The 25710-nt window shown below is 53.1% G+C and overlaps 2 protein-coding genes across 2 annotated transcripts; one reads left to right on the forward strand and one right to left on the reverse strand.

Moving 5' to 3' along the window:
• Positions 1-5467, forward strand: TOR2A (torsin family 2 member A). The gene is made up of 5 exons (XM_029063937.2): positions 1-257; positions 756-1021; positions 1696-1871; positions 2932-3059; positions 3561-5467. Exons 1-5 carry the CDS (start codon positions 71-73, stop codon positions 3803-3805), a joined length of 1002 nt encoding a protein of 333 aa, XP_028919770.1. The 5' UTR covers positions 1-70; the 3' UTR covers positions 3806-5467.
• TTC16 (tetratricopeptide repeat domain 16) lies at positions 4548-24983 on the reverse strand. Its single transcript, XM_029063935.2, is given in 14 exon segments — positions 4548-4969; positions 5728-5836; positions 6369-6579; positions 7447-7589; positions 12287-12381; positions 12384-12451; positions 14366-14507; positions 15369-15622; positions 17343-17557; positions 19637-19766; positions 19897-19997; positions 20738-20878; positions 21076-21166; positions 24756-24983. Coding segments are annotated over 14 exon segments (2076 nt in total). The 5' UTR covers positions 24977-24983; the 3' UTR covers positions 4548-4814.
• Positions 24984-25710: the final 727 nt, after the last annotated feature.

The raw sequence follows: 25710 nt of genomic DNA on the forward strand, positions 1-25710 counted from the left end.
CGGAGGCGGCGGGAGTAGTGCGGGGGTTGGCGGAGCCCGGGCCTAGAGCGGGCGGCCTTGGCGGTGGGGGATGGTTTGGGGGATGAGGTGGGAGATGGAATGGGGGATCCGGGGTCCCGGCGGGGTCGCCGTTTTCCCGCTGATGCTGTTGGTCCTGTCCGGGTTGGCGGGGGCGCGCGGAGGCGTCTGGGACTTGCGCTCCCTCAGCTGCAGCTTCCGAACTTACTGCGAGTGCGACTTCCGGCCCGACCTCGAGGGTGAGCAGGAGGGTCGGGGTCACGCGGGGGTCACGCGGGGGCCTGCGGGCCCAGCCCCATGCCGTCATTCGGTAGTATTTAACAATGTTGGTATTGGTTAAGCGCCTGCTATGTGCCGAGCACTGTTCTAAGCGCTGGGGGAGACCCAGGGGATTCAGGATGTCCCACGTGGGGGCTCACAGCCCCCATTTGACAGATGAGGGAACTGAGGCACAGAGAAGTGACTTGCCCACAGTCACACAGCTGACAAGTGGCAGAGCTGGGATTCGAACCCATGACTTCTGACTCCAAAGCCCGTGCTCTTTCAACTGAGCCACGCTGCTTCTATACGACTGGATGAACGAAGGATCAAGGAAGCGGGGACAGGACATGAGGAACAGGGCTCATGGGGAAACCGGGGGTCCCCCAAAGCCCAAGAGATGGGGAGCAAGGAGGCCATGGGGCCTGGAGGAAGAAGGACCCTGGCGTCCTGAGCCCCCGCTCCTTTCCTTCCCCCAGGCCTAGAGTGTGACCTGGCCCTGCACCTTGCTGGGCAGCCCCTGGCCCGGCAGCTGGTCACCAAGGCAGTAAGGGACTTTGTGCAGGACCCGGCGCCCAGTAAGCCCCTGGTGCTGTCCTTCCACGGCTGGACCGGCACCGGCAAGTCTTACGTCAGCTCCCTGCTCGTCCGCTACCTCTTCCAGGAGGGAATGCGCAGCCCTCACGTCCACTACTTCTCCCCCATCGTCCACTTTCCCCACCCCGACCGGATCGACCTCTACAAGGTAAGTCCGGGCTCCGACGGTGCTTCCCGAAGGGAAACTAAGGCACGGCCTTATCCCCCACTCTACATGCTCAGTTGGCATTTTTCTTTTTGCCGATGGTATTTGTTAATAATAAGAATAATAATAATAATGACGGTATTTAAGTGATTACTATGTGGCAAGCGCAGGGGTAGATACAAGGTTATCAGGTTGTCCCAAGTGGGGTTCAAAGTCTTAACCCCCATTTTGAATGTTTTCGTAGAAAAGTTAAGTGACTTGCCCAAAGTCACCCAGCTGACCAGCGGCGGTGCCAGGAATAGAACCCACGATCTTTGACTCCCAAGCCCGTGCTCTTTCCACTAAGCCACACTGCTTCTCGCTGTTAAGGGTTTGCTAACATTATCACTGGTATTTATCTAGCGCTTACTACATCTGTATTTATTGAGCGCTTACCGTGTGCAGAGCGCAGTACTGAGCATTTGGGAGAGTGCAGTGCAAAAATATAAGACACATTCCCTGCCCACAACGCATCCAACCTAATTAACTTGTATCTATCCTAGCATTTTACTGCAGTACCTGGCACATAAGTGCTCAACAAATACCAGAAAAGAAAAGAAAAATAGACTAGCACTGATGGACTGATTGTTGTCCCCCGGCTTGGTCATCTTTCCCCGTGCCCTGTGCCTTTCCCGCAGGAGGACCTGAAGGGCTGGATCCAGGGGAACCTCACCGCCTGCGGCCGCTCCCTGTTCCTCTTTGACGAGATGGACAAGATGCACCCGGGGCTAATAGACGTCCTGCGCCCTTTCTTGGGTCCCTCCTGGGTGCTCTTCGGCACCAACTACCGCAAGGCCATCTTCATCTTCATCAGGTCTCGACACACTCTGGGCATGTTGGCGGGGGGGCACCCTTTTCACTCAATCCTATTTATTGAGTGCTTATTGTGGGCAGAGCACCGTACTGTGTGCAGAGCACTTGGAAGAGTACAGTATAACCAAAGAACAGACACATTCCCTGCCTTCCAAGAGATTACAGTCTAGAGGGCTAGACAGATATTAATATGAATAAATAAATAAGTTATAGATATGTACAGAAGTGCTGTTTGGCCGGGGGGGTATGAATACAGGGAGCAAGTTAGGGTGACACTGAAGGGACTGGGAGAAGAGGAAAGACGGGCTTAGTCAGGGAAGGCCTTTTGGAGATGTGCCTTCAATAAGGCTTTGAAGGGGGAGAGTCATTGTCTGTCGGATATGAGGAAGGAGGGTGTTCCAGGCCAGAGGTGGGATGTGGGCAACAAGATGGTGGTGAGAGAGATGAGATGGAGGTACAGTGAGAAGGTTGGCATTGGAGGAATGGTGTGTGCGGACTAGGTTGTAGTAGGAGAGTAGCGGGGTGAGGTAAGAGTGGGCAAGGTGATGAAGTGTTTTCAAGCCAATGAAGAGGAGTTTTTAATTTCATATGGAGGTGGATGGGCAACCATGGGAGTTTCTTGAGAAGTAGGGAAACATGGTGTGAATGTTTTTTTAGAAAAATGATCCGGGCAGCTGATGGAGTGTGGATTGGAGTGGGGAAAGACAGGAGGCAGGGAGGTCAGCAAGGAGGCTGAACAGTACAGAAATCAAGTCGGGATAGGATAAGTGCTTGGGTTAACGGGATAGCAGCATCCCACCCTTCCACAGCCCACCCCACTCTGCAGCTTACATCTGTGATGACTGTAGGCAGCTGGATCACTGCTGCTCTTTCCTGGGGCTGGGGATGGGACTAGGGGCTGTCCCCACCAACCCCTGCAAAGCCCCGACACAATAAAGTGCTGCTGTAAATCCGGGTTTGTCAGAGAAGTCCCTTCTCCCACGCGGGCCCCCGTCTGGGCCCTTTGGGATCCCCTCGACGCGCACTCTGACCAGAGCTCTCCTCTCACCATTGGTGTCTAGCAATGCCGGAGGGGAACAGATCAACCAGCTGGCCCTGGAGTACTGGCGCCTCCGCAAGGACCGGGAGGAGATCCGTCTGCAGGACCTGGAGCCGGCCATCTCCAAGGCCGTCCTGGACAACCCTCGCCGTGAGTACCCCTCCCTCCCCCTTAGATCCCCAGGGCTCTGGCTACCCCTTCCTTTCCTGGAGAAAGGCAGGAAATGGTGGGGAGGTGTCATTCTGCCCTCTCTGCCCTGCCCTGTGTGTCTCACTTACACACATACACACATTCTGCACTCTGCCCTGGGTGTGTCCATTACACACGCACGCATACACACACACACACACAATCCTCTACCCCTGACCAAAAGAAGTCCCAGCTCCCTGACTCTCCCGGCCTCCCTCTCGAGTTGGCTGCACAAAATCCTGGCCGGCTCGTCTTCCACCAGCTGCAAGGAAGGGGTTGGGGGCGAGGAGACCTCCAGGTTCAGAACAGACACCAGCCCAGTCCAGAGTGGGGCCGGACCATGGCCAACAGCCCCTGAACATTCACAGCCCAGGTGGAGGCCGGGTGCATGTGTGGAAAGGAAGGAGACAGTGGGCCTCCCTAACTCAGCTTCCCTCCCTTGCTCCCACACCTCCTTCTCAGATGGCTTCTGGCAGTCGGGAATCCTGGAAGAGCAGCTCATCGACCTGCTGGTGCCCTTCCTCCCCCTCCGGCGTCACCACGTGCGGCACTGCGTGGCCAACGAGCTGGCCCAGCAGGGCTTGGAGCCCCTGGAGCCTACGATCGAGGCCGTCGTAGACAGCATCACCTACTTCCCCGAGGAAGAAAAGCTTTTCTCCTCCAACGGCTGCAAAACCGTGGCCTCCCGCATTCCCTTCTTCATGTGACCCCGGGGGCCCCGGGTCAGGAACCTCGGCCTCCGAAACTCAACCCTCACGGCCAGGCACGGATGGGGAGCCGCCGCTCTGACAGACGGGAACGCCCACTCGCCTCGACCCAGGGTGGGGCTCCTCCTCCTCTTGCGGCTTCGCCCTTTGCCCCGCCGGCCCGCCGAAAGCAAGCGAGGCGGGACGTGGCTGCCACCAGGGCAGAGAGCCCCACCCGGTCACGAGGGGCCGGGGATGCCCTCCCGCTGTTCTGACGGCATCTCGGCCCGGCCCAGCCCTAGAACAACCACTGCTGTCCAAGCCAGTCCCCAGGGGCCAAGACCAAAAGGCTTCATCTGAGCCCAATCCAACCCCCTCTTTATGGCTGTTCTGTGAATCACTGCCTCTCAGGGATGCTACACTGCAAAGCTGCTAAGCTAAACTCAGACTGGTATTTATTTCTGGGTCTCTCCTCCTTCCCAGCCTCTCCCCACCACCGGCGGGGGCTGCGCCTCCCTCAGCTACACCACCATCTCTTCCTTCCCAGGTCTCCTCCACAGCTCTGGTGGCTGCTGCAGGGTTTCCCTGCGGCAAGGGGAGGGCCACCAGGCAGAGGTGGACAGCTGGGAACGGGCAGGCTGCCTAGGAAGACCTGCTCAGCTATGGCTGGTTCCAGGATGGAGCAGGATCCTCATCTTCCGGAAACCAGGGCTGGGCACTTCCCCCATCACGAGTGCCCAAGGACAGAGACCCACCAGCACAGTGCCAGTTCTCAAATCCTTTTATCTTTACCAAAAAAAAATTAATAAAAAGAGGGCCCTGAGCCTGAAGCCCAGTGGGCTCCTACCTGCAGGTGGGACGAGGTGGGGGTTCCAAGACGGCTCTGTGGGAATCGGGCATTCAGGAGGGCATCCACCATGCTTCCAGACACACAGCCTGGTTTCAGGCCTGAGGGGTGGTGGGAGAGGGGCAGGCTGTCCTGGACCTGACAGCCGCTGGTGTAAGACCGGTATGCGTCGCCCCTCGGTCCCTAGGCCTCCTTAGAGCAAGTGTCCGACTGTGCCGAGGAGCTGGGTGTGGGACTCCAACGGGCGAAGCTCTGCTGACTGGCTCCACGCAGGCCCTGCGGCCACAGACCGGGAGACTTCCCCAAACCCTCAGGGGTCAGAGGATGATGGACGCTTCCTACGGCCAAGGGAAGGAAGGTGGAGCGGGTTGGTCCGTGTCTCTTCAAGAACTCCGAGCACCTGGGCCAGTGCTCAGGCCTCAGCCAGCTCTGGTCAATCAATCAATCAGTCGAATCTACTGAGAGCTTGGGAGAGTTCAAAATAACGGAGTTGGTAGATATGTTCCTTGCCTTCCACAAGCTTACGGTCTGGAGTGACTGACTGGGCTTCAGTCTTCTCTGAAAAGTGGGCTTCACTGGCCCCAGGTTTGGGAGGGGAACTGAGGCTCAAAGGAGAAAAATGCATGCCCCAGTCATACATCTAGTCGGGGATATGGCCAATGGAGGATACGGCTGGTAACAAGGGTCAGGAGGCAGTGGCCCCTAGCCCAAACTAGCTGCAGGCCTTGGGACTGTTGCGCAAGGTCTAGCGGATGGGCCTGGTAGTCGGGACATGCATTCTAATCCTGCCAATTGACTACTGTGTAACCCTGGGCAAGTCACTTCACTTCTCTATGCCTCAGTGACCTCATCTGTAAAATGGGGATCAAGTTTGGGAGCCCCATGGGGGACAGGGATTGGGTTCAACTTCGTTAGAGTGCATCTACCCCAGCGCTTAGAACAGTGCTTGATACATATTAAGCACTTAATACCATTTTTTTTTCCAATTGCTGTTCCCTCTGGCCTAAGGGCAGGCCAGGGCCGAGGCTCTTCCTCCCCTCCCCCACCTGCATCCCCACTCCCTCTCCTCAGAAAAGACCCTTGGGCCTGGGCTCACCCTCTTTCTCTGAGGGAATGGAGTCTGTGGGTGTCTCCTCCGTGTCTGCTCCCACAGAGGACGCCAGCCAAACGCACGGCCCCTTCCCGTCCGAAGCCTCCTCTGCTTCCTGTGGGTAACATAAGAAAGGACCAAGGGTGGGATCTGATGGGGGCTGGAGGCCCGTCGCCCTGAGGCGGACCACTCCCCCCTGGGGTCAGCGTCGCTGCGGCCCAGGGGACCATCTCTCGCGCCAACACCGTGATACGTCCTCAACCAAGAGGTAGTGCACCCATCTAATGCCCTTAACCTTCCCCTCTAATAGTCTATGGGGAAGTCTATCATTTGGGGACCCGCTTAACCCTTCTTGAGCCTTCTAACATCCCTCCTATTTCCCTCAAATAGCTTAGTTCTCCCACTCCCCAAACAGCATTCCCCGTTCTTCACAGATCTTCACTCGGGTCTCCTTTCTGGCCTCACGTCCGTGCCTCCCCTCTTCCCCATTCTCTGCAGCGTCCCATCTCCACCCCCATTTATCCCTTGGCCTGTTTAATCCTGGCAGAGGGCACAAGGGTTATTCTCCCCACAAGTGCACAGCTAGAAAATGGGGCAAGGAGTGAGGGTCCCCCACCCGAGACCTCGTGATCAGTGCCCTGCCTCACCTGGTGCCTCTGTCCTCTGGTCAACTCTGTCGCAGATAAGGGTTGGCTCCCTTGGGGTAAGGCGTGGGGCTCCAGGTTCTCCCGTCTGCTCTGGCCCGGCTGCTTTTCCACCTGTGCCCCCTGGCCCGGGAGCTGCCCCGCTGCCCTCAGCTGCCCCGCTGCCCTCAGCTGTCTGGCAAGCCAGTACTCCGTCTTCTGGGGCCACGGCTTCCTGTGGAGCCAGGGCACCGTCAACTAGGATCTGGATGGAGAGAACCCAGCTGAGGGCCCGGGACTGGGCAATCTCTCTGGGGTGAGTGGGGCCTGGCACGCTCCTTCCCTCCAATCGGGCAAAGCAGCCTAGGCCCAAGAAGGAGCTGAACTCTGGTGCCGTTGGCAGCAGTCAATCAGCCAATTGTATTTATTAAGCACTTCCTGTGGGCAGAGCACTGTTCTAAGCCCTTGGGAGACTACGATAGAGCAATATAACAGACACATTCCCTGCCCACAGTGAGTTTACAGTCTAGAGGGGGAGACATTAATAGAGATAGGTAAATCACAGATATGTACATTAGTGCTGCGGGGTTGGCGGGGGGATGCATAAAAGGAGCAAGTCGGGTGAAGCAGAAGGGAGAGGGAAAAGAGAACATCGTGACTGAGTGAAAAAGAGCGTGGGCCTGGGAATCAGAGGACCTGGCTCTAATCCCAGCTCCGCCACTTGTCATCTGTGTCACCTTAGGCAAGTCACTTCCCTTTTCTGGGCCTCGGTTCCCTCGGCTGCAATACCTGTTCTCTCCCCTACTTAGAATGCGAGCCCCATGGAAGACCTGATGATCTTGTATGTACCCCAGCGCTTAGTACGCAGTAAGCGCTTAACAAATACCACACTTATTGAGCTGGGACCCACCCATGGCTACTGCTCACAACCTCATCAGTCCCCAAAAGCTGGGGGGGACTGTGCTGGCGGGCTGACAGAGCGGCACATCAGCCGCGGACAGACCGAAGCCTTGCGGACGGGGGAGCGGCCTGGGGAGCACGCTTAGCACAGCCGCGCCCCAGAAGACCCGAATCGACGGTCCCCAGGGAGCCCGCCCCTCACCTGAGCATGCTGGTGGTGAGCCCGGGATACACGCGGCCCTGAGTGACACGTTTCAGGATGACTTGGGCCAGATCTGCTGCTTTGCTACTCAGCACCTCCTCCTTGGACTGGCCCGGAAAGAGGTTTGTCATGATGGGCATCACCTACGGGGGTCAAACTTCATTCAATCGAACTTACTGAGCGCTTACTGGGTGCGGAGCACCATGCTAAGCACCTGGGAGAGTACAACAGAACAATAGACACATTCCCTGAACCCAAAGAGCTTGCAGATTAGACGACCATCAGGCTCCTCAGGTCCCGAGGCAGGGGGAGGAAGGTGGGCAACTCTGCCCGCTCTCTAGCCAGCCGGGACAACAGAAAATGAATCAGGTGAAATGAGCCCGTTTGGGTACAACTCCCGCTCAATCACTAGTGCTAATGGAGAGCGAGGGATAAATCCATTTCAGTCCTAAGGTTCTTATTAGTTTTCAAACTCATCCCGCATCAACTGCTGCTGCTTCTGCAATGTAATATGGGCAGTGTTCATTTTACTCCCCCTGCAAGTGAGAAAAAAAAAAAAGAGAGAGAAGCCTACCCACAGCCTGGATAAGCCCCATTCGATCAGTCAGTTGTATTTATTGGGCTTTTACTGTGTGCAGAGTACCATACTAAGTGCTTGGGAGAGTACCCTATAAATTCATTCAATCATATTTATTGAGTGTTTACTGTGTGCAAATATAACAGAGTTGGTAGACACATTCCTTGCCTACTTACTGTGTACAGAATGCTCTACCAACCACTTGGGAGAGTATAATAGAACAGAGTTGGTAGACCCATTCTCTACCTGTGAGCCCCACCTGGGTCAGGGATTGTGTCTTACCCTATTTGCTTGTATCCATCCCAGTGCTTAGTACAGTGCCTGGCACATAGTAAGCAAATACTTTAATTATTATTATTCCCCACCACAAGCTTACAGTCCAGAGCCAGGATCAAACTGGCTCTCCCTCCGGAGGAGTCATCCACAGTGGCTTTCCTTGGTCACTCAAGCCCTCCATCCTCACCACGATCCAGGAATAGGGCTGGAGCCCAGCCTGCTCTCGGGGGAGAGACCCTCGGGCCCTCAAATATCCAGGAGAGAAAGGGCAAGCTGCATGGCTTTGTGGAAGAGCACGGACCTCAGAGTCAGAAGACCTGGGTTCTAATCCCAGCTCCACCATTTGCCCACTGTGTAACCTTGGGCAAGTCATTTAATCTCTCTGTCCGTCAGTTACCTCATCTGTAAAATGAGGACGAAGACTGTTGAGTCCCATGTGGGACACAGACTGTACCTGATGATCTCACAAATACCCCAGTGCTTAGTACAGTGCCTGGAAAATAGTAATGGCTTAGCAAATACCACTGGCAAAATAAAAAGGTAGGGGTGAAACAGAGAACACAACCAGATCAATAGCCAGGCTAGGAGTCTGGCTAGGGCAGTCAGGTTCCGATATTTTACCAGACAGACTGGTTTCAGTTGGTCCGTCCTCTTGCCTGGAATGGGTTCAGCCCCCGATTGCTGTTATTTTTACTGTCTGCCCCCAGCCTCCCTCTGCCGAGTTCCATGGCTCAAACACGGCTCCCGTGTTCCCACAGACCTGGGAAGGGAAAATGCCAGTTCTAGAATGTAAACTCTTTGAGGGCAGGGAGAATGCCTACCAACCCTGTTGTACTCTCCCAAGCACTTAGCACATTGCACTGCACTCAGTAAACGCTCAATAAATTCCACTGATTGACTGAAGTGGGGGGCTCATGATCAGTTTCCAATGGCTCCTTCTAATCAATCAATTGTATTTACTGAGCAATTACTGTGTGCAGAACACTGTACCAAACACTTGGGAGAGCACAATATAACAGAGTTGATAAACAAATTCCCTGTCCACAACAAGTTTACAGTCAGTCTAGGGGGAGAGACTGACATTAATATAAATAAGTAAATTTTGGATATACATGTTCTTGCTGTGGGGATGAGGGACAGGTGAACAAAAAGTGCAAATCAGTGAAATCCTAAAAAAATCCTCCCTTGACTCCCCAGCTCTCTCCAGTTATCGCCCCATCACTCACCAAAGAATCCTCTCCAAACCCCTTAAGCATTTTGGGTTTTATCACGGTATTTTTTAAGGACTTACTATGTGCCAGGTACTGTACTAAGCACTGGAGTTGATAACACCTGCTGCCTCTACTTCCTCTTCTCCAATTCGTTCCTTGACCCCCTCTAATCTGGCCTCTGCCCCCTTTAGTCCTCTGAAATGCCCTCTAAAAGGTCACCGACAATCTCTTTCTTGCCCAATCCAATGGACTCTACTCCATCCAAAGCCTCCTCTACCTCTCAGCTACCTTCAACACTACCCCTGATCTCCTGGAAATATAAGCCAACCTTGGTTGCACTGACACCGTCCTCACCTGGTTCTCCTCCTATTTCTCTAGCTGTTCATTCTCAGTCTCTTTTGCGGGCTTCTCCTCTGCCTCCCACCCCATCACCGCTCAAGACTCAGTTCTGGATCCCCTTCTATTCTCCATCCTTCCCCACTCCACTGTAGAACCGCCATGGCTTCAACTACCATCTTTATGCTGACGATTCCTAAATCTACATCTCCAGCCCTGATCTCTCTCCTTTTCTGCAGTCTCATATCTCCCGCCTTCAGGACATCTCTATCTGGACGTCCCACCGATACTTCAAACTTAACATTTCCAAAACAGAACTCCTCCATTTCCCAACCAAACCCTGTCCTCCCCCTGACTTTCCCATCCCTGTAACAGCCAATCAATTGATGGTATTTACTGAGTGCTTATTGTGTGCAGAACATTGTACTAAGTGATTGGTAGAGTAATAATAATAATAATAATGGTATTTGTTCATCAGGTCAGACACAGTGCTTGTCCCATGTGGAGTTTGCGGTCAATCTTTATTTTACAGATGAGGTAACTGAGGCATGGAGAAGTGACTTGCCCAAGGTCACTCAGCAGATGTGGCGGAGCCAGGATTAGAACCCAGGTCTTTCTGACTCCCAGGCCCATGCTCTATCCACTAGGCCCCACTGCTTCTCTAGAGTACAGTACGACAGCTGTACAACAACACCATCATCTTCCCCATCTCACAAGCCCATAATCTTGGCATCATCCTCGACTCATCACTCTCATTCAACCCACCTATTCAAACTGTCACCAAATCCTATCGATTCTCCCTTCACGGCATTGCTAAAAGCAGCCCCTTCCTCTCTACCCAAACTGCTACCACACTGGTCCAAATGACTTATCATCAAGCTCTCATAATATCCCGGCTGGATTATTGTGTCAGCCTTCTCTCTGATCTCCCTTCCTCCTGTCTCTCCCCACTCCAGTCTATTCTTCATTCCGCTGCCCAGATCATCTTCCTGCAGAAATAATAACATTGGTATTTGTTAAGCGCTTACTATGTGCAGAGCACTGTTCTAAGCGCTGGGGTAGATACAGGGTAATCAGCTTGTCCCATAATCAGCTTGTCCCACATGAGACTCACAGTTGATCCCCATTTTCAGATGAAGGAACTGAGGCACAAAGAGGTTAAGTGACTTGCCCACAGTCACACAGCTGACAAGTGGCAGAGCCAGGATTTGAACTCATGAACTCTGACTCCCAAGCCCGGGCTCTTTCCGCTGAGCCACGGCTGCTTCTCTAGCCATGCTGCTTCTCTCTGGGCATGTCAATCCCCTCCTCAAAACCCTTCAGTGGTTGCCTATCAACCTCCACGTGAAACAAAAACTCCTCACTCTTGGCTTCAAAGCTCTCCATGCCCTTGCCCCCTCCTACATCACCTCCCTTCTCTCTTTCTACTGCCCACCCCTTACACTCTGCTCCTCTGCCACTCACCTCCTCACCGTCCCCCATTCATGCCTGTCCCGCCAACCACCCCTGGCCAACGTCCTCCCGCTGTCCTGGAATGCCCTCCCTCCTCACCTCCACCAAACTAACTCTCTTCCCCTCTTCAAAGCCCTACTGAGAGCTCACCTCCTCCAAGAGGCCTTCCCAGACTGAGCTCCCCCCTTTTTCCTCTGCTCCCTCTCCACCCTCTGTTCCTCCCCCTTCCCCTTTCACCTCCCCTCAGCTGAGCCCCCTTTCCCTCTGCTACCCCTCCGCTCCCCTTCCCATTCCATCCCCTTCTCCTCCGCCCCCCAGCACTGTGTTCTTTTGTACATATTATTTATTACCCTATTTATTTTGTTAATGAGGTGTATATCCCCTTGATTCTATTTATCAGGATAATGTCTTGTTTTTGTTCCGTTTTGCTCTGGCGTCTGTCTCCCCCAATTAGACTGTGAGCCCGTCACTGGGCAGGGATTGTCTCTATCTGTTGCCGAATTGTACATTCCAAGCACTTAGTACAGTGCTCTGCACACCGTAAGCACTCAATAAATACTATTGAATGAATGAATGGATGAATGAATAATTCCCCACCTCAACTACTGCATCAGTCAGTCTGGAGTCTCCACTTCCAGTTTCCCCCTACTGCGCTGCCTGGACCATTTTCCTAAAAAACAGTTCAGTCCACAGCTCCCCACTCCTCAAGAGCTTCCAGTGGTTGCCCATCCACCCCTGCATCAGTAGGAACTCATCACCACTGGCTTTAAGATACTCAATCAGCTCTCCCCTACCTATTCCTGTTGCTCTCTTACTACAGCCAGCCCACACACTTTCCTCCTCCAACACCAACTTATTGCTGTCCGCTTCACCGGAGTGTCATTGGTGAGCACCCTGGATCCAGCCCGTGGCCAGGCCCCTGGCCAGGCTGGGGGCGGGGAGGAGGGCGGTCCTCCTGGGCCGGGGGAAGGGGCGCAGACAGACCCACCTGTGGGAGGTTGGGGTCGAGCAGCAGCACGACGGCAGTGTCCTGGCGGGCCCCGGCGATGTCCTGCAGCAGCAGGCGGATCTTGGCTCGGTGGAGTAGTAGTTGGCCCGCTCGGGGTTGTGCTCGATGGCTGAGGAGAAGTGGACCTCTGCCTTGCCGAAATGCCTGGAGGGACGGGACAGGTCATGGCACCCTGACCCAACCGGGAAAATAAGCTCTAGCCCCAGGCACCAGAGAAACGAGGGTGGCCTAAGGGAATGCAGGGGCAGGGGGGAGGTCCCTAAAAGAAATCAGGCAGTGGGGCGACCAGAAATTGAATCTATTCTGCTTATCCTCTCTATTCCTTTTGCACTTGGCTTTCCTGAGGATGTTGCAGGGGTCCAGGGGACACACGGGAGTGGGGGCGGGGTACGGAACCGGAATGATTTACAGCGAGCAGATCTTGGTGTTCTTTGAGCCCGGTAAGGTGGGGAGTGGTACAAGGAGCTGTGGGGTGGGGAGGATGGTTCTCTGGGCTGGTCCCCGGCTCCCCAAGGAGCTTCCATTCCAATCAGGGAGAGAGATCAAACACCAGTCAACAGACAAGTGTAGAAATAAGCATGGAACACACGTGGCAGACATAAAAACATAAAAAAATCTCGTGAAAGGTTTTAAAGTGAAAGGTTTTAAGTGTGCATAAAAAAAACTCGAGAAATACTCTACAGAGAGACAAACGCCACAGGGTCATGGGAGCAATCAGAGCCAGGAATGGGCTAGTCTAGGAGGGCTTCCTAGAAGAGAGGATGTTTGTTCAATTTGGAGATAGGGAATGAATCTGGTTTTAAGGAAAAAAAAAAAGGTGCGTGGGGGGTGGGCATTGCAAGTGAGGGATATGGCTTTGATGAAGGATTATTCATTCAATCATATTTATTGAGCACTTACTGTGTGTAGAACACTGTACTAAGCGCTTGGGAAGTACAATTTGGCAACAGATAGAAACAACCTCTACCAACAATGGGCTCACAATCTGGGTAAGAGAGAAGCACCATGGCCTAATGGAAAGAGCATGGAGTCAGAGGACCTGGGTTCTAATCCCTGCTCCACCATTTGTCTGCAGGGTGACCTTGGGGAAGTCACAACTTCTCTGTGCCTCAGTTCCCACAACTATAAAATGGGGATTAAGACGGTGAGCCCCATGTGGGACATGGACTGTGTCCACCCTGATTAGCCGGTATCCACTCCAGCACTAGTGCAGAATTTGGCATGTAATAAGCACTTAAATACCATAAAAAAGAGGGAGCCAATCTATGAAAGGAGCAGGGGCTGGGGATCAGATGCTTGTTGAGGGGAGAGATTGGTGACCAGGTAGAGAGGGAAGGAGGAGATGGCAAACACAGTAGTCTGGATCTTTCCTCCTTCCCCCACAGCTTTGCCAAACCAGAGCCCTTCCCTCCCTGAGTCACCTCCTCCAGGAGGCATTCCCAGATCTGTCCCTACCTCCTCCATCAGCCCATCCCACCAAACCTCTCGGCACTAAGAGATTTATTCATTCATTTGCGTATTCAGTTCAGTGTGATATTTCTAACTATTCTCTCACTTTTAGCTGAAGTACAGTCATCAATTTCTGTCTATTATTTCCCCCAAATGATTATAAGCTCCTCCAGAGCAGGGACCATGTCTTGTATTTGAATTGTGGGCTTTCTTAGATTATAAACTCCTAGGGGGCAGGGACCATATCCTGTCCTCTAACAGTGGCTTCCAAGAGTCCAGTGCTTCAACAGATTTATAAGTTCCTTGAGAGCGGAGACCTTGTCTTGTATTCTGTAAGCTTCCGAGAGCCCAGTGCTTCCCTAGACTGTAAGTTCCTCAAAGGCAAGGACCATGTCTTGAACCCCAATTGTGTGTTTCCCAAGTGTCCGGTCCGGGAAGCTCCAACAGCAGGGTTGCTGATGCTGAGAGTGACGGTGATCCTGATCCTAGAGCCGCAGGCAGGCAGAGGGTTGGCAGAGACCCCTGGCATGGAGTCAAGGCCCTGAGATGCTTTCTTGCTATGGGAGGAATCCCGACCCCGCGCACACACCCACACACACATATACACACCTCCTCTGCTGTTCCTGGAGGCCCATTCTGTTCTGCAACATCCCCAAGCGGACATGGACGCCCTGATCTGTCGGGCTCAGTTCCAGCGCCTGCTGGTAGTCAGCGAGGGCCAAGTTCAGCTCCCCAAGCTGGAAGAAGCAATCTGGAGAAGGCGGGGGGAAGAAGAGGAGGGGCCTTGGAAGAGCAGCAGTTACCGGATGCCCCCCCAATCTTCCCCTTAGCCAAGGCTCCCTCTCTGCCCCCTGCTTGCTTGGGCCCACAGCCCATCGAATATGGCCTCCGTTCATTCAATCACTCATTCGATCACATTATTGAGCGCTTACTGTACTAAGCGCTTGTGAGAGTACAATTTAACAATAAAGAGAAACATTCCCTGCCCACAATAAGCTTTCAGCCTAGAGGGTTTTGAAGAGAGCTCTGGCCTACTGTTTTCCATCTTCCAGTTGGGTGACTGGGTCGCCATTGTAGCAAGAGAGACTTAGGTCAGACCTAAAGGGGAACTTCCTAGAGGCACAAGTGAAGGACAAACTGGGCCATGCTAATAGAGGAGGACTGGACTTGTTGCAACTTTGAGAAAACGAGAGACAGTCATTTCCCCAGGAAGGTTTGGGGTGGGCCTATGTGGAGGCATGAGGCTGGAGTAGATGATCTTTTTTTTTTTTTCAGTATTTGTTAAGCGCTTACTATGTGTCAGACACTGCTCTAAGCAACTGAGATAGACCCAAGGTAATCAGGTCGGACACAGTCCCTGTTCCACATGGGACTCATAATGTTAATCCTCATTTTACAGAGGAGGTAACTGAGGTCCAGAAAAGTGAAGTGACTTGGCTAAGATCACACAGCAGACAAGTGGCGGAGCCGGGATTAGAACCCAGGTCCTTCCGACCCCCAGGCCCGTGCTGTGTCCACTAGGCCCCACTGCTTCTCTGTGACCCCTCCCCTTCCAGCCTTGCGCAGGGGCAGCCCTGCCTCCTTCACAGGTCCCCGGAGCCTCCTGGTTCACCTCCCCGGTTGAGGTAGAGCCCCTTCTCGGTCGTCTCCCCCTTGATGGCCTTGTTCAGAAGAAGGATGGCCTCCCGGTAGAAGCCCTTGCTGTAGCAGTGGACAGCGAAGTCGTTGTAGGAGAGGAGCAGTTGCCTCTGCGTCTGGGCCAGAACCTCAGGCCCCTTGCCTTTCCACTCCTGGATCAGGTCCAGGACCATGTGGAAGTCACAGATGGCCGCCTGGAAGTCCTTGAGCCGCCGGTACAAGGTGCCTCTGGAAAGAGGGGGGAGGGAAGCACCTCAACTTAGAGGGGAGAGGAAGGGAGGGGAGAAGCAGGGGACACAGTGTTCAAACAGCCACGGGAGAGGCTCAGCGAAGGAAGCCCCCGCGACCATTTCCATCCACCCGTCCTCCCCCAGCCAAACATCTCCAGAGGCTCCCTGTTGCTCCTTGCATAAGACAGAAACCCTAGACCGCTAGCGTCAAGGCTCTCCACCTCCTGCCTCTCTTCTAACAATAGTAATAATAACTGTGGTATTTGTTAAGCACTTATGTGTGACACTCACTGTACTAAGCATTAGAGTGAATCCAATTAATTCAGGTTGGACATAGTCTCTTGTCCCCTATCGGGCTCACGGCCTTAATCCTCATGTTACAGATGAGGTCACTGAGGTGCAGAGATGTGAAGTGACTTGCCTAAAGTCACCCAGCAGACAAGTGGCAGAGTCAGGGTTTTCCTCCCACCATAGCCCAGCTCGCACCCTTCGCTCCCGCCAAGACGGTCTTTAACTGAACCTAGATGCCTTCCTACCTTCTTTCCTGCCTACCTGCTCTCCCAGCTCACATCTGTATCCCCTCTCTGCACTTGCCAAGCCCCCTAAAAAGCCACATCCTGTGGAAACCATTTCCCAACTGATCCCTTCTGTCTTCCCCTCCCCACCCACCCTCTCAATATTTATGTGCTTGTCTGTTATTTTTTTAGAGTATTTGTTAAGCTCTTACTATGTGTCAGGCACTGTTCTCAGCGCTGGGCTAGATAAAGTTAATCAGGCTGGACATAGTTTTTGCGCCATTTGGGGCCCATGGTCTTAATCCCTATTTTCCAGATGGGGGTAACTGAGGCAAAGAGAAGTGTCTTGCCCAAGATCACAGAGTAAACAAGTGAGTTTATTACTTTGGTCAACTTAGGGAAGGGGGAGGGAAGGAGGGACAAGTCAGGGCAGATCTGGGATAGATCCAGCCTGGCGTAGGGGATAGAGCATGGGGCTGGGAGTCAGAAGGTCCTGGGTTCTAATCCTGACTCTGCCACCTGTCTGCTGTGTGACCTTGGGCAAGTCACTTCACTTCTCTGTGCTTCAGTTCCCTCATCTGGAAAATGAGGATTAGAATATGAACTCTATGTGGAACAGGGACTGTGTTCAACCCAATTATCTTATATCTGCCCAAGCGCTTAGTATGGTGCCTGACAGTAAGCACTTAACAAATACCACAGTCATCAAATACCACAATCATTCAGCTGGAGGGCAGAGGGGATAGTTCTGAGAAGATGGTGACATTTGTTCTCTTGTTCTTTTCAGGGTCTGGACCATCTAGACTGTAAAACCCTTGTGAGCAGATAATGCGTCTGTGAAATTGAACACGAAGCACTCAATAAATACAATCAATCACTCAATCGTATTTATTGAGCACTTACTGTGTGAAGGGCACTGTACTAAGCATTTGGGAGAGTACAATATAACAGTAAATAGACCCGCGCCCTGACCGTTATGAGCTCACATCATCCCAGAGTCCATGCAGCTGGTCTCTCTAAAGGGAGGAAGATTCACTGTCTCTGTCCCCCACCTCTTGGCTCGCAAGCCTTTATGGGGGTCCGGGCAGACTGAGGCGCAGCCCACCCAGAGCCCCCCAAAGTGCACCATGGTGGGGCCGGGGGGGTCCAGGATCGGGACTGCCCCTGCTGCCAGCCCCAGTATCCACTTCCCAGAGTACAGACCTGAACAAAAAGTAGCTGGGGTCCAGCGGGCTGTTCTCGATAGCCCAGTGGATCCGCAGCAGCGAATCCCGCAGGTTGCCCTTCAAGGCCAGCCTGACCGCTTCTTCCCGGGCTTTCTGGGCCTGCCCTACCAGCTTCTTCAGCAGGTTGTGGGCTTCCGGGTGCTGGTGCTCTAGGGCTAGGGCCTTGTGGATGTCCTGGTAACACAGTGTCACCTGCAAACGAGAGATGAACTGTGGGACTGCTGCCCCAGCCCACTCGCTTGAGCTTTTCCCTTCACACGGCTCTAGTGTTCCCATCAACTTTGCTAATAGCATTCATAATAATAACAATAATAATGATAATGGTGGTATTTGTAAGCTACGCTTAGGACGGTGGTTGGCACAAAGTAAGCGCTCAACAAGTACCGTAAGTATTGTTATTATTAACCACTTACTATGTGCCAGGCACTGTACTAAGCACTGAAGTAGATACAAGGTAATTGGGTTGGACACAGTCCCCGTCCCGCAACAGGCTCACAGTCTCAGTGCCCATTTTATAGATGAGGTGACTAAGGCACAGAGAAGTAAAGTGACTTGCCCAAGGTCACACAGCAGACAGGTGGCAGAGTCGGGATTAATGCAATGGTGACCCAGAAGGGAATGGGAGAAGAGGAAATGGGGGGCTTTAGTTGAGGAAGGCGTCTTGAATAACAATAATAATAATAATGACATTTGTTAAGCACTTACTATGTGCAAAGCACCTTTCTAAGCGCTGCGAAGGATTCAAGGAAATCAGCTTGTCCCACGTGGGGCTCACAGTCTTAATCCCCATTTTACAGATGAGGTAACCGAGGCACAGAGAAGTTAAGTGACTTGCCCGAAGTCACACAGCTGACAAGCGGAGGAGCCGGAATTTGAACTCGATGTGCTCAGGGATGTTTCACATAACTTGCCTGGAGCTATTAAAGCCCAGGCTCTCAGAGGAGGAAATGGAAGTGATTAAGGGATTCACTTCAGAAATGAGGGGCAGGGAGAGAATGAGAGAAAACATGAACGATAAGACTCTGCAAGCCCCCATTCCTCGACTGGTCCCCGGACCCAGCCAGCCCCCACAGTTCTGCCTCCCACAGAGGCGTCGGGCAACATGGAGCAACTGTGAGCTGGTTGGCTTCCATCCTTGCGGTTAGGGCTGGACCATCCAACGGCCCTGTCTCTCGATCGTATTTATTGAGCACTTACTCTGTGTGCTATATGTACTAAGCACTTGGGAGAGTTCAGTGCAACAGGGTGAGCGGACATAATCACAATCATGGTACTTGTTAAGCACTTACTATGTGCCGAGCACTGTTCTAAACTCTGGGGTAGATACAAATTAATCAGATTGAACACAATCCCTGTCCCACATGGGGCACAGTCTTAATCCCCATTTTACAGACGAGCTAAAGGAGGCACAGAGAAGTTACGTGACTTTCCCAGGGTCACACAGCAGACAGGTGGAAGAGGCAGGATTAGAACCCAGGTTCTTCTGTCTCCCAGGCCCACGCTCTGTCCACTAGGCCACAGTTCCTGCCCATAACAAGCGTGCAAAACTTCGCTTCTAGTGACCATGCGAGGGAAAGTGGGAGTGGGAGGACTGGATTCATAACTGTTCTCTCTCTCCCTTAGACGGTGAGTGCTATAAGGGCTTGGTCCCTAGACTCCTTGTGGGGAGGGAGCATGTCTACAGACACTTTTATAATGTACCCTCCCAAGCACTTAATGTAGCGCTCTGCACACAGTAAACGCTCAATAAAGACAACTGATTAGTTAATGAGGAGACTGTGTCAGACCTACTTATCTTCTACCTAGCCCAGGGCTTAGTACAGTGCTTGGCACAGAGTACCAAGCAGCCTGGCCTAGTGACTAGAGAGTGGTCCTGGGAGTCGGAAGGACCTGGGTTCTAATCCCAGCTCCATCACTTCCATGCTGGGTGACCTTGGGCAAGTCAGTTAGCTTCTGTGTGCCTCAGTTCCCTCATCTGTAAAATGGGCATTGAGACCGCGAGCCCTAGGTAAGACACGGACTGTGATGGATCTGATTAGCTTGCACCTACCCCAGTGCTTAGAACACGGTTTGACATGCAGTAAGCACTTAAATACCATGGGAAAAAAAAGTACTTGCTTAACAAAATCCAGAAATTTTTAATATTAATCATCATCATCATCAGAAGAAGAGACTGATGGGTTGGGGAATCCTGGTGGGCAGGGCAGGGCACCCCAGGATGGATGCCGGAGCTGGCAGGGGCCGGGGCAGTCGGTGGGCAGCAGGGCATACCTGGGCAAAGTGGTTATAGAGGCGGGCGCGGAGGATGTAGAGGTCCGGGTTGTGGGTGTTGGTCTTCAGCTCCTTACTGACCAGGGTGAGACAGTTCTTGTGGTGGTTCAGCCTGCACAGGCAGGTGACGCTGGAGCCGGGTGGGATGGGGAGAGCACGGGGTGAGGGACCAGCGGGGAGAGATGGCCAACGGCCTGGTCTCCTCCCCCTCCCCCGCCTCCCCCCCCCCGCCCCCCGCCCCCAGGCAGCCAAGGCATCACCTGCACATGAGGTAAAGGACATTGCGGGGCTGTAGCTCCCTGGCCTGGGTGAACAGCTCCAGGGCTTCCAGGTAAGACTCCAGCTCATAGAGACACTGGCCCTGCATGGAGGGAGCCGGGAAGGGAAAGAAGATCCAGCCCTGACCGTGGGCAGCTCCGGCCCCGGGAGCCCGGTGAGGGGAAGCCGGAGCGGGAAACGGTGGGGTGCCGGTGACAGACCCAGAGACAGTAATAATGTTGGAATCAGTACAATACAACATTGTATTGTATTCTCCCGGGCGCTCAGTACAGTGCTCTGCACACAGTAAGTGCTCAATAAATAGAATTGAATAATAGTAATAATAATAATAATAATTGTGGTGTTTGTTAAGCACTTACTATGTGACAAGCACTGTTCTAAGCATTGGGGTAGATACAAGGCAATCGGGTTGGACACAGTCCCTGTCCCACATGGGGCTCACACTCTTAAACCCCATTTTTACAGATGAGCTAACTGAGGCACAGAGAAGTGAAGTGGCTTGCCCAAGGTCACACAAAGAGAAGTGGCGGAGCCGGGATAGAACTCACAATCTCTGACTCCCAGGCCCGGGGTCTTTCCACAGTGGTCTGTCAGTCATGGAGAAGGAGCGGCCCCAATTCCCAGCCATGCCCCCCGCCCTGTACTCCTTTCTCTTCCTCTCCCTTGCCGCTGCCTCTCTCCGCCATCCACCTTGTGGGGTGCAAGGCTGACCAAGTCACGGAGAGAGAGTATTTGGGGGGGGGAGGGCTGGCGGGGCCCAGGAAGGGGGGACAGGGGATCGGGGGGAGGAGACACACTGACAGGGGAGCCGCAAGCCCTGACCTGCAAGTAGAGGATGAAGGTGAGCCGCAGCAGATTCTTCTTGTGGCGAGCACCCAGGGTCCAGGCCTTGCGCAGGTTCTGGGTGGCCGAGCCGAAGTCGCACAGTCGGATGTAAGCTTCGGCCCGCTTCAGGAAGAACACCTGGGAGAGCCCCCAGCCTCACCCTGTGGCGAGCACCCCGCCGCCCACTCCGATGCCCGCCCTCAGGGGCCCAGAAGATGGAGCGAACTGCCGTCCCCGGAAGAAATCCGGAGCTCGGGCTTCCTCACGGTGTTGCCCCGACCCCTACGGAGCAAAGCGAGCTGAGGAGACCCTGACCGACCCCGGGACCTCCATACCGGCAGGGGCTTGAAGTTGATGGCTTTGGAGAAACACAGTATGGCGCTCTCCCACTCCTCACTGGCCAGGTGGTCCCGCCCCTGCTTATAGCTAAGGGAAGAATCAATCAATCAGTGCCATTTATTGAGTGTTTACTGTGTGCAGAGCACTGTACTAAGTGCTTGCGAGAGTGCAATATAGCAACATAACAGAGCTCAAGTCTAAGTAGGGAGCAATTTAGGGTAGTGATGGAGAGGCAGCCTGGTCTGATGGAAAGGGCATGGGACTGGGAGTCAGAAGACCTGGCTTCTAATCCCTGTTTTTGTCACTGGCCTGCTGTGTGATCTGGGGCTAGCCACCTAACCTCTCTAGGCCTCGGTTTCCTGAGGATAAGATTCCTGCTCTCTCTCTACCTTTAAAAGTGTGAATCCTGTGGGGAACAGGGGCTGTGTCCAATCTATCTTGTAACTACCCTAGCCCTTACCACAGGGTTCAGTGCCTCATAATTATTCCTCTGTTGTCAGCCACAGAGTTTGGACTGTGGGGACCGAGATAAAAGCTTTTTGGGCGGGGTGGACAGCTCTGTCTAGTCTACCTGTCAGAGCTGCATGAAAAGGAGGAGGTGCAGGGGGAGGGGGCGTGTGTCTCCAGTCGCCTTGCTCATGGGGGTCCCTGATCAGGGTCACCAGGTCCATGGAGGGCCAGGGACCCTTTGGGTGGGGCTGCAACCTGCCCTTGGCCTGAAGGAAAGGAGAAATTGCCCCCCCGCCCCAAGATGGCAGCTGGGATCTCCAGGGAGAAGCAGGGTGAAAGGACCATGAGTCTGGAAATCAGAAGGACCTCGGTTCTAATCCTAGCTCTGCCGATTGCTTGTTGCTTGAGCTGGGTTAGTCACTTATCTGGGCCTCAGTTTCCTCAACTGTAAAATGGGGATGTCTGTCCTCCCTCCTACTTAGACTGCGAGCCCCACACAGGACAGGGACTGTGTCCAACCTAATTAACTTGTATCCACCCCAGAGCTTAGAACGGTGTTTGAAACACAGCGAGCACTTAACCAGTCTCTAGACCGTAAGTTTGATTTGGGCAGGGAACATGTGTGCCAACTCTATTACACTGTACTCTCCCAAGAGCTCAGTATAGTGTTCTGCACAAAGTAAATACAACTGATTAACAAATACCATTTTATAAAACCCAGTTCCAAAATCTGCTGGGGTTCCTCTTGCCTCAGGGGGGCTTCAAAACCAGGTAGCAGGCTCCTCCGGCCTCGGGCCCCAGAGTAGGTGGAGATTCAAGCTGGTGACCCGTCTCCAGAGTAGGTGGAGATTCAAGCTGGTGACCCGTCTCCCCAAAGAGTCTTCAGCCTGTAGTCTGAGGTGGAGGTGTTAGTCAATCAATCCATCATATTTATTGAGTGCTTACCATGTGCAGAGCCCTGTACAAAAGATTTAGGAGAGTACATTATACTAGAGTAGGTAGACAAGTTCCCTGCCCACAAGGAGCTCACAGTCTAGAGGGGGAGACAGACATTAAAATAAATTGCAGCTGGACTCAGCGTGGGCAGGGAATGTGTCTCATATTGTACTCTCCCAAGCGCTTAGTACAAGGCTCTGAACCAAGTAAGCGCTCGATAAATATGATTGATTACAGCTCTGTACATAAGTACTGTGGGGTTGGGGGTAGAATAAAGTGTTCGAAGCCAACTGTAAGGGCAATGCAGAAGGGTGAGGGAAGAGGGGAAGTGAGAGCTTAGTTGGAAGGCCTCTTGTAGGAGATGGGATTTTACTAAGGCTTTGAAGGTGAGAAAGAGGGGTGGTCTGTGTTAGTTGGGGTTGAGGAGCTGCTCTGACTTGGAAACCCCACAGCGCCTCATCCTCGAGCTGGGACAGGACACTGCCCTTTTCTGCCCCTGCCTCCTAAATGCCAGTCCTCTCTTGGCTGGAAGTCGAGCTGCCAAGATGGCACCAGGAGAGTTCTCTAAAGGCAAAATCCCTGGTCCCTGCCCTCGAGGACCTTCACTTCACTCCCCACCAAGCTCCCCTTCTAACGGCCTCACTCATTCTGTTCCTCAAGCCTAAGACACCTCCACCTCAATTCTGCCAGGCCACAGTTCTAGCTCTCTTTGAAGCCCTCCCAAAATTTTACCTCCTCCAGAAAGCCTTCCCTGATTAATCCCAGTCACATCAACCCAGCAACCATCCACGGCAGTGAATAATGTCCTCTAGACTGTAAACTCGTTATGGGCAGGGAACGTGACAGCTAACTCTGGTGTACTGTACTCTCCCAAGCACTTCGTACAATCCTCTGAACATACTAAGCACTCAATAAATACAAATGATTAATGTATTCCCATCCTCATTCATTCATTCATTCAATACTATTTATTGAGCGCTTACTAGGTGCAGAGCACTGTACTAAGCGCTTGGAATGAACAGGTTGGCAACAGATAGAGACAGTCCCTGCCGTTTGACGGGCTTACAGTCTAATCGGGGGAGACGGACAGACAAGAACGATGGCAATAAATAGAGTCGAGGGGAAGAACATCTCGTAAAAACAATGGCAACTAAATAGAATCAAGGGGATGTACATTTCATTAATAAAATAAATAGGGTAATGAAAATATATACAGTTGAGCAGACGACAGTGCTGAGGGGATGGGAAGGGAGAGGGAGAGGAGCAGAGGGAAATGCCGGCACTTATACGCATGTGAATATTTTTATTTGCATTTTTATAAATGTATTTGTTTATTTACTCACTTATTCAGCTATTTCATCCCAAAAAATATAAATGCTCAAGAGCAGGGAAGGCACCGCCTGCTTCCAGTGCACTCTATGGTGCTCCTTAAATCCCACTGTTTGTCACTGAGACCAGGGTGGAGTGGTTTGCTCTCTCCAAGGGTCCTCCAAGACCAACTGAAGATTTTTGTGTCCCCCTTAGGGCCCGGGCAAGGGCTTTTCTGCCCCCCTCTGAGCCCCACCCCAAATTCACCCCTCTCTTTAAAATTAGCAGTTGGCACCGAGGGGTGGGAGAAGAGGTAGCCAAGGGGTTACTCTGTGGAATGGAGGGTGGTTGGCCAGGGGAAGCTGGGCAGAAAAAGAGAGCTGGGTACCTGGGCTCAGGTGAGGGGCACCTGGGGACACGATGACCAACGGCGGGGGGCACGGTGTCAGGGGCAGAGAAGCGGCATAGCCTAGTGGCAAGAGCCCGGGCGTGGGCGTCAGAGGGCGTGGGTTCTAATCCCGGCTCCACCACCCGTCTGCTGTGTGGCCTTGGGCAAGTCACTTCACTTCTCTGGACCTCAACTACCTCATCTGTAAAACGGGGATTAAGACTGTGACCCCCATGTAGAGAAGCAGCGTGGCTCAGTGGAAAGAGCCCGGGCTTGGGAGTCAGAGGTCATGGATTCGAATCCCGGCTCTGCCACTTGTCAGCTGTGTGACTGTGGGCAAGTCACTTCTCTGTGCCTCAGTTCCCTCATCTGTAAAATGGGGATGAAGACTGTGAGCCTCACCTGATGACCCTGTATCTACCCCAGCGCTTAGAACAGTGATCTGCCCATAGTAAGCGCTTTACAAATACCAACATTATTATTATTATGTGGGACATCCTTGTATCTACCCCTGAGCTTAGAGCAATTAAATAGCATAATTATTATTGTTGTGCCCCAAAGCGGAAGGGGTCGGGGGCACCCTGGCCCACTCACTGGTCGTTGATCTTGTTCAGCACGATGTCTTCCGAGAATTTCTGCTCCCTGGGGGCTGGGGTCCCGGTCGCCTGGACCCTCAGGCTGGTCTGGAAGAGGCCGGGACCGGCCGGATCCCTCTCCGGCTTGTCCGGGGCCTGCGGGGAGGAGGGCAGAGGAGGGAAGGAGGGCAGGCCCGGGTCAGGAGGGCGGCTGTCCCGGGACGGACCCCCGGCCGCCATCGCCCCCCTCCCCGTTGCCAGGCGCCCGTATCCAGGACGCCGGGAGGAGGGGCGGGCCCGACCCCCGGGGGCCGGCCACCACCCCTCCTTTCACAGACATAACATCCACAATAATAATAGCATTTGTTAAGCGCTTACTATTTGCTAAGCGCTGGGGGAGATACCAGGTCATCAGGTTGGGGCTCACACTCTTCATCCCCCTTTTTTAATAATAAGAATGATAGTGATGGCATTTGTTAAGCGCTTATTATGTGTCAAGCACCGTTCTAAGCGCTGGGGGAGATTTACAGGGTATCCCAAGTGGGGCTCACTGTCTTCATCCCCCTTTTATAATAATAAGAATGATAGTGATGGCATTTAAGCGCTTACTATGTGTCAAGCACCGTTCTAAGCGCTGGGGGAGATTTACAGGGTAATGAGGTTATCCCACGTGGGGCTCACACTCTTCATCCCCCTTTTAGAATAATAATAATGATAGTGATGCCATTTGTTAAGACCTTACTATGTGCCAAGCACCGTTCTGAGCGCTGGGGGAGATTTACAGGGTAATGAGGTTGCCCCACGTGGGGCTCACACTCTCCATCCCCCTTTTATAATAATAAGAATCATAGTGATGGCATTTGTTAAGCGCTTACTATGTGCCAAGCACCGTTCTAAGCGCTGGGGGAGATATAAGGTCATCAGGTGGTCCCACGTGGGGCTCACAGTCTTCATCCCCCTTTTATAATGATAAT

Source organism: Ornithorhynchus anatinus, chromosome 4 (assembly GCF_004115215.2).
Source record: "Ornithorhynchus anatinus isolate Pmale09 chromosome 4, mOrnAna1.pri.v4, whole genome shotgun sequence".
Classification (NCBI taxonomy): Eukaryota; Metazoa; Chordata; class Mammalia; order Monotremata; family Ornithorhynchidae; genus Ornithorhynchus; species Ornithorhynchus anatinus.

What these genes read in the sequence shown, in the direction of transcription:
- TOR2A (XM_029063937.2), top strand. Translation starts at nt 71, where the DNA reads ATGGTTTGGGGGATGAGGTGGGAGATGGAATGGGGGATCCGGGGTCCC. An exon ending in GCCATCTTCATCTTCATCAG is followed by an intron (nt 1,872 to 2,931) that starts GTCTCGACACAC and finishes ATTGGTGTCTAG; the next exon opens with CAATGCCGGAGGGGAACAGA. An exon ending in CGTCCTGGACAACCCTCGCC is followed by an intron (nt 3,060 to 3,560) that starts GTGAGTACCCCT and finishes CCTCCTTCTCAG; the next exon opens with ATGGCTTCTGGCAGTCGGGA.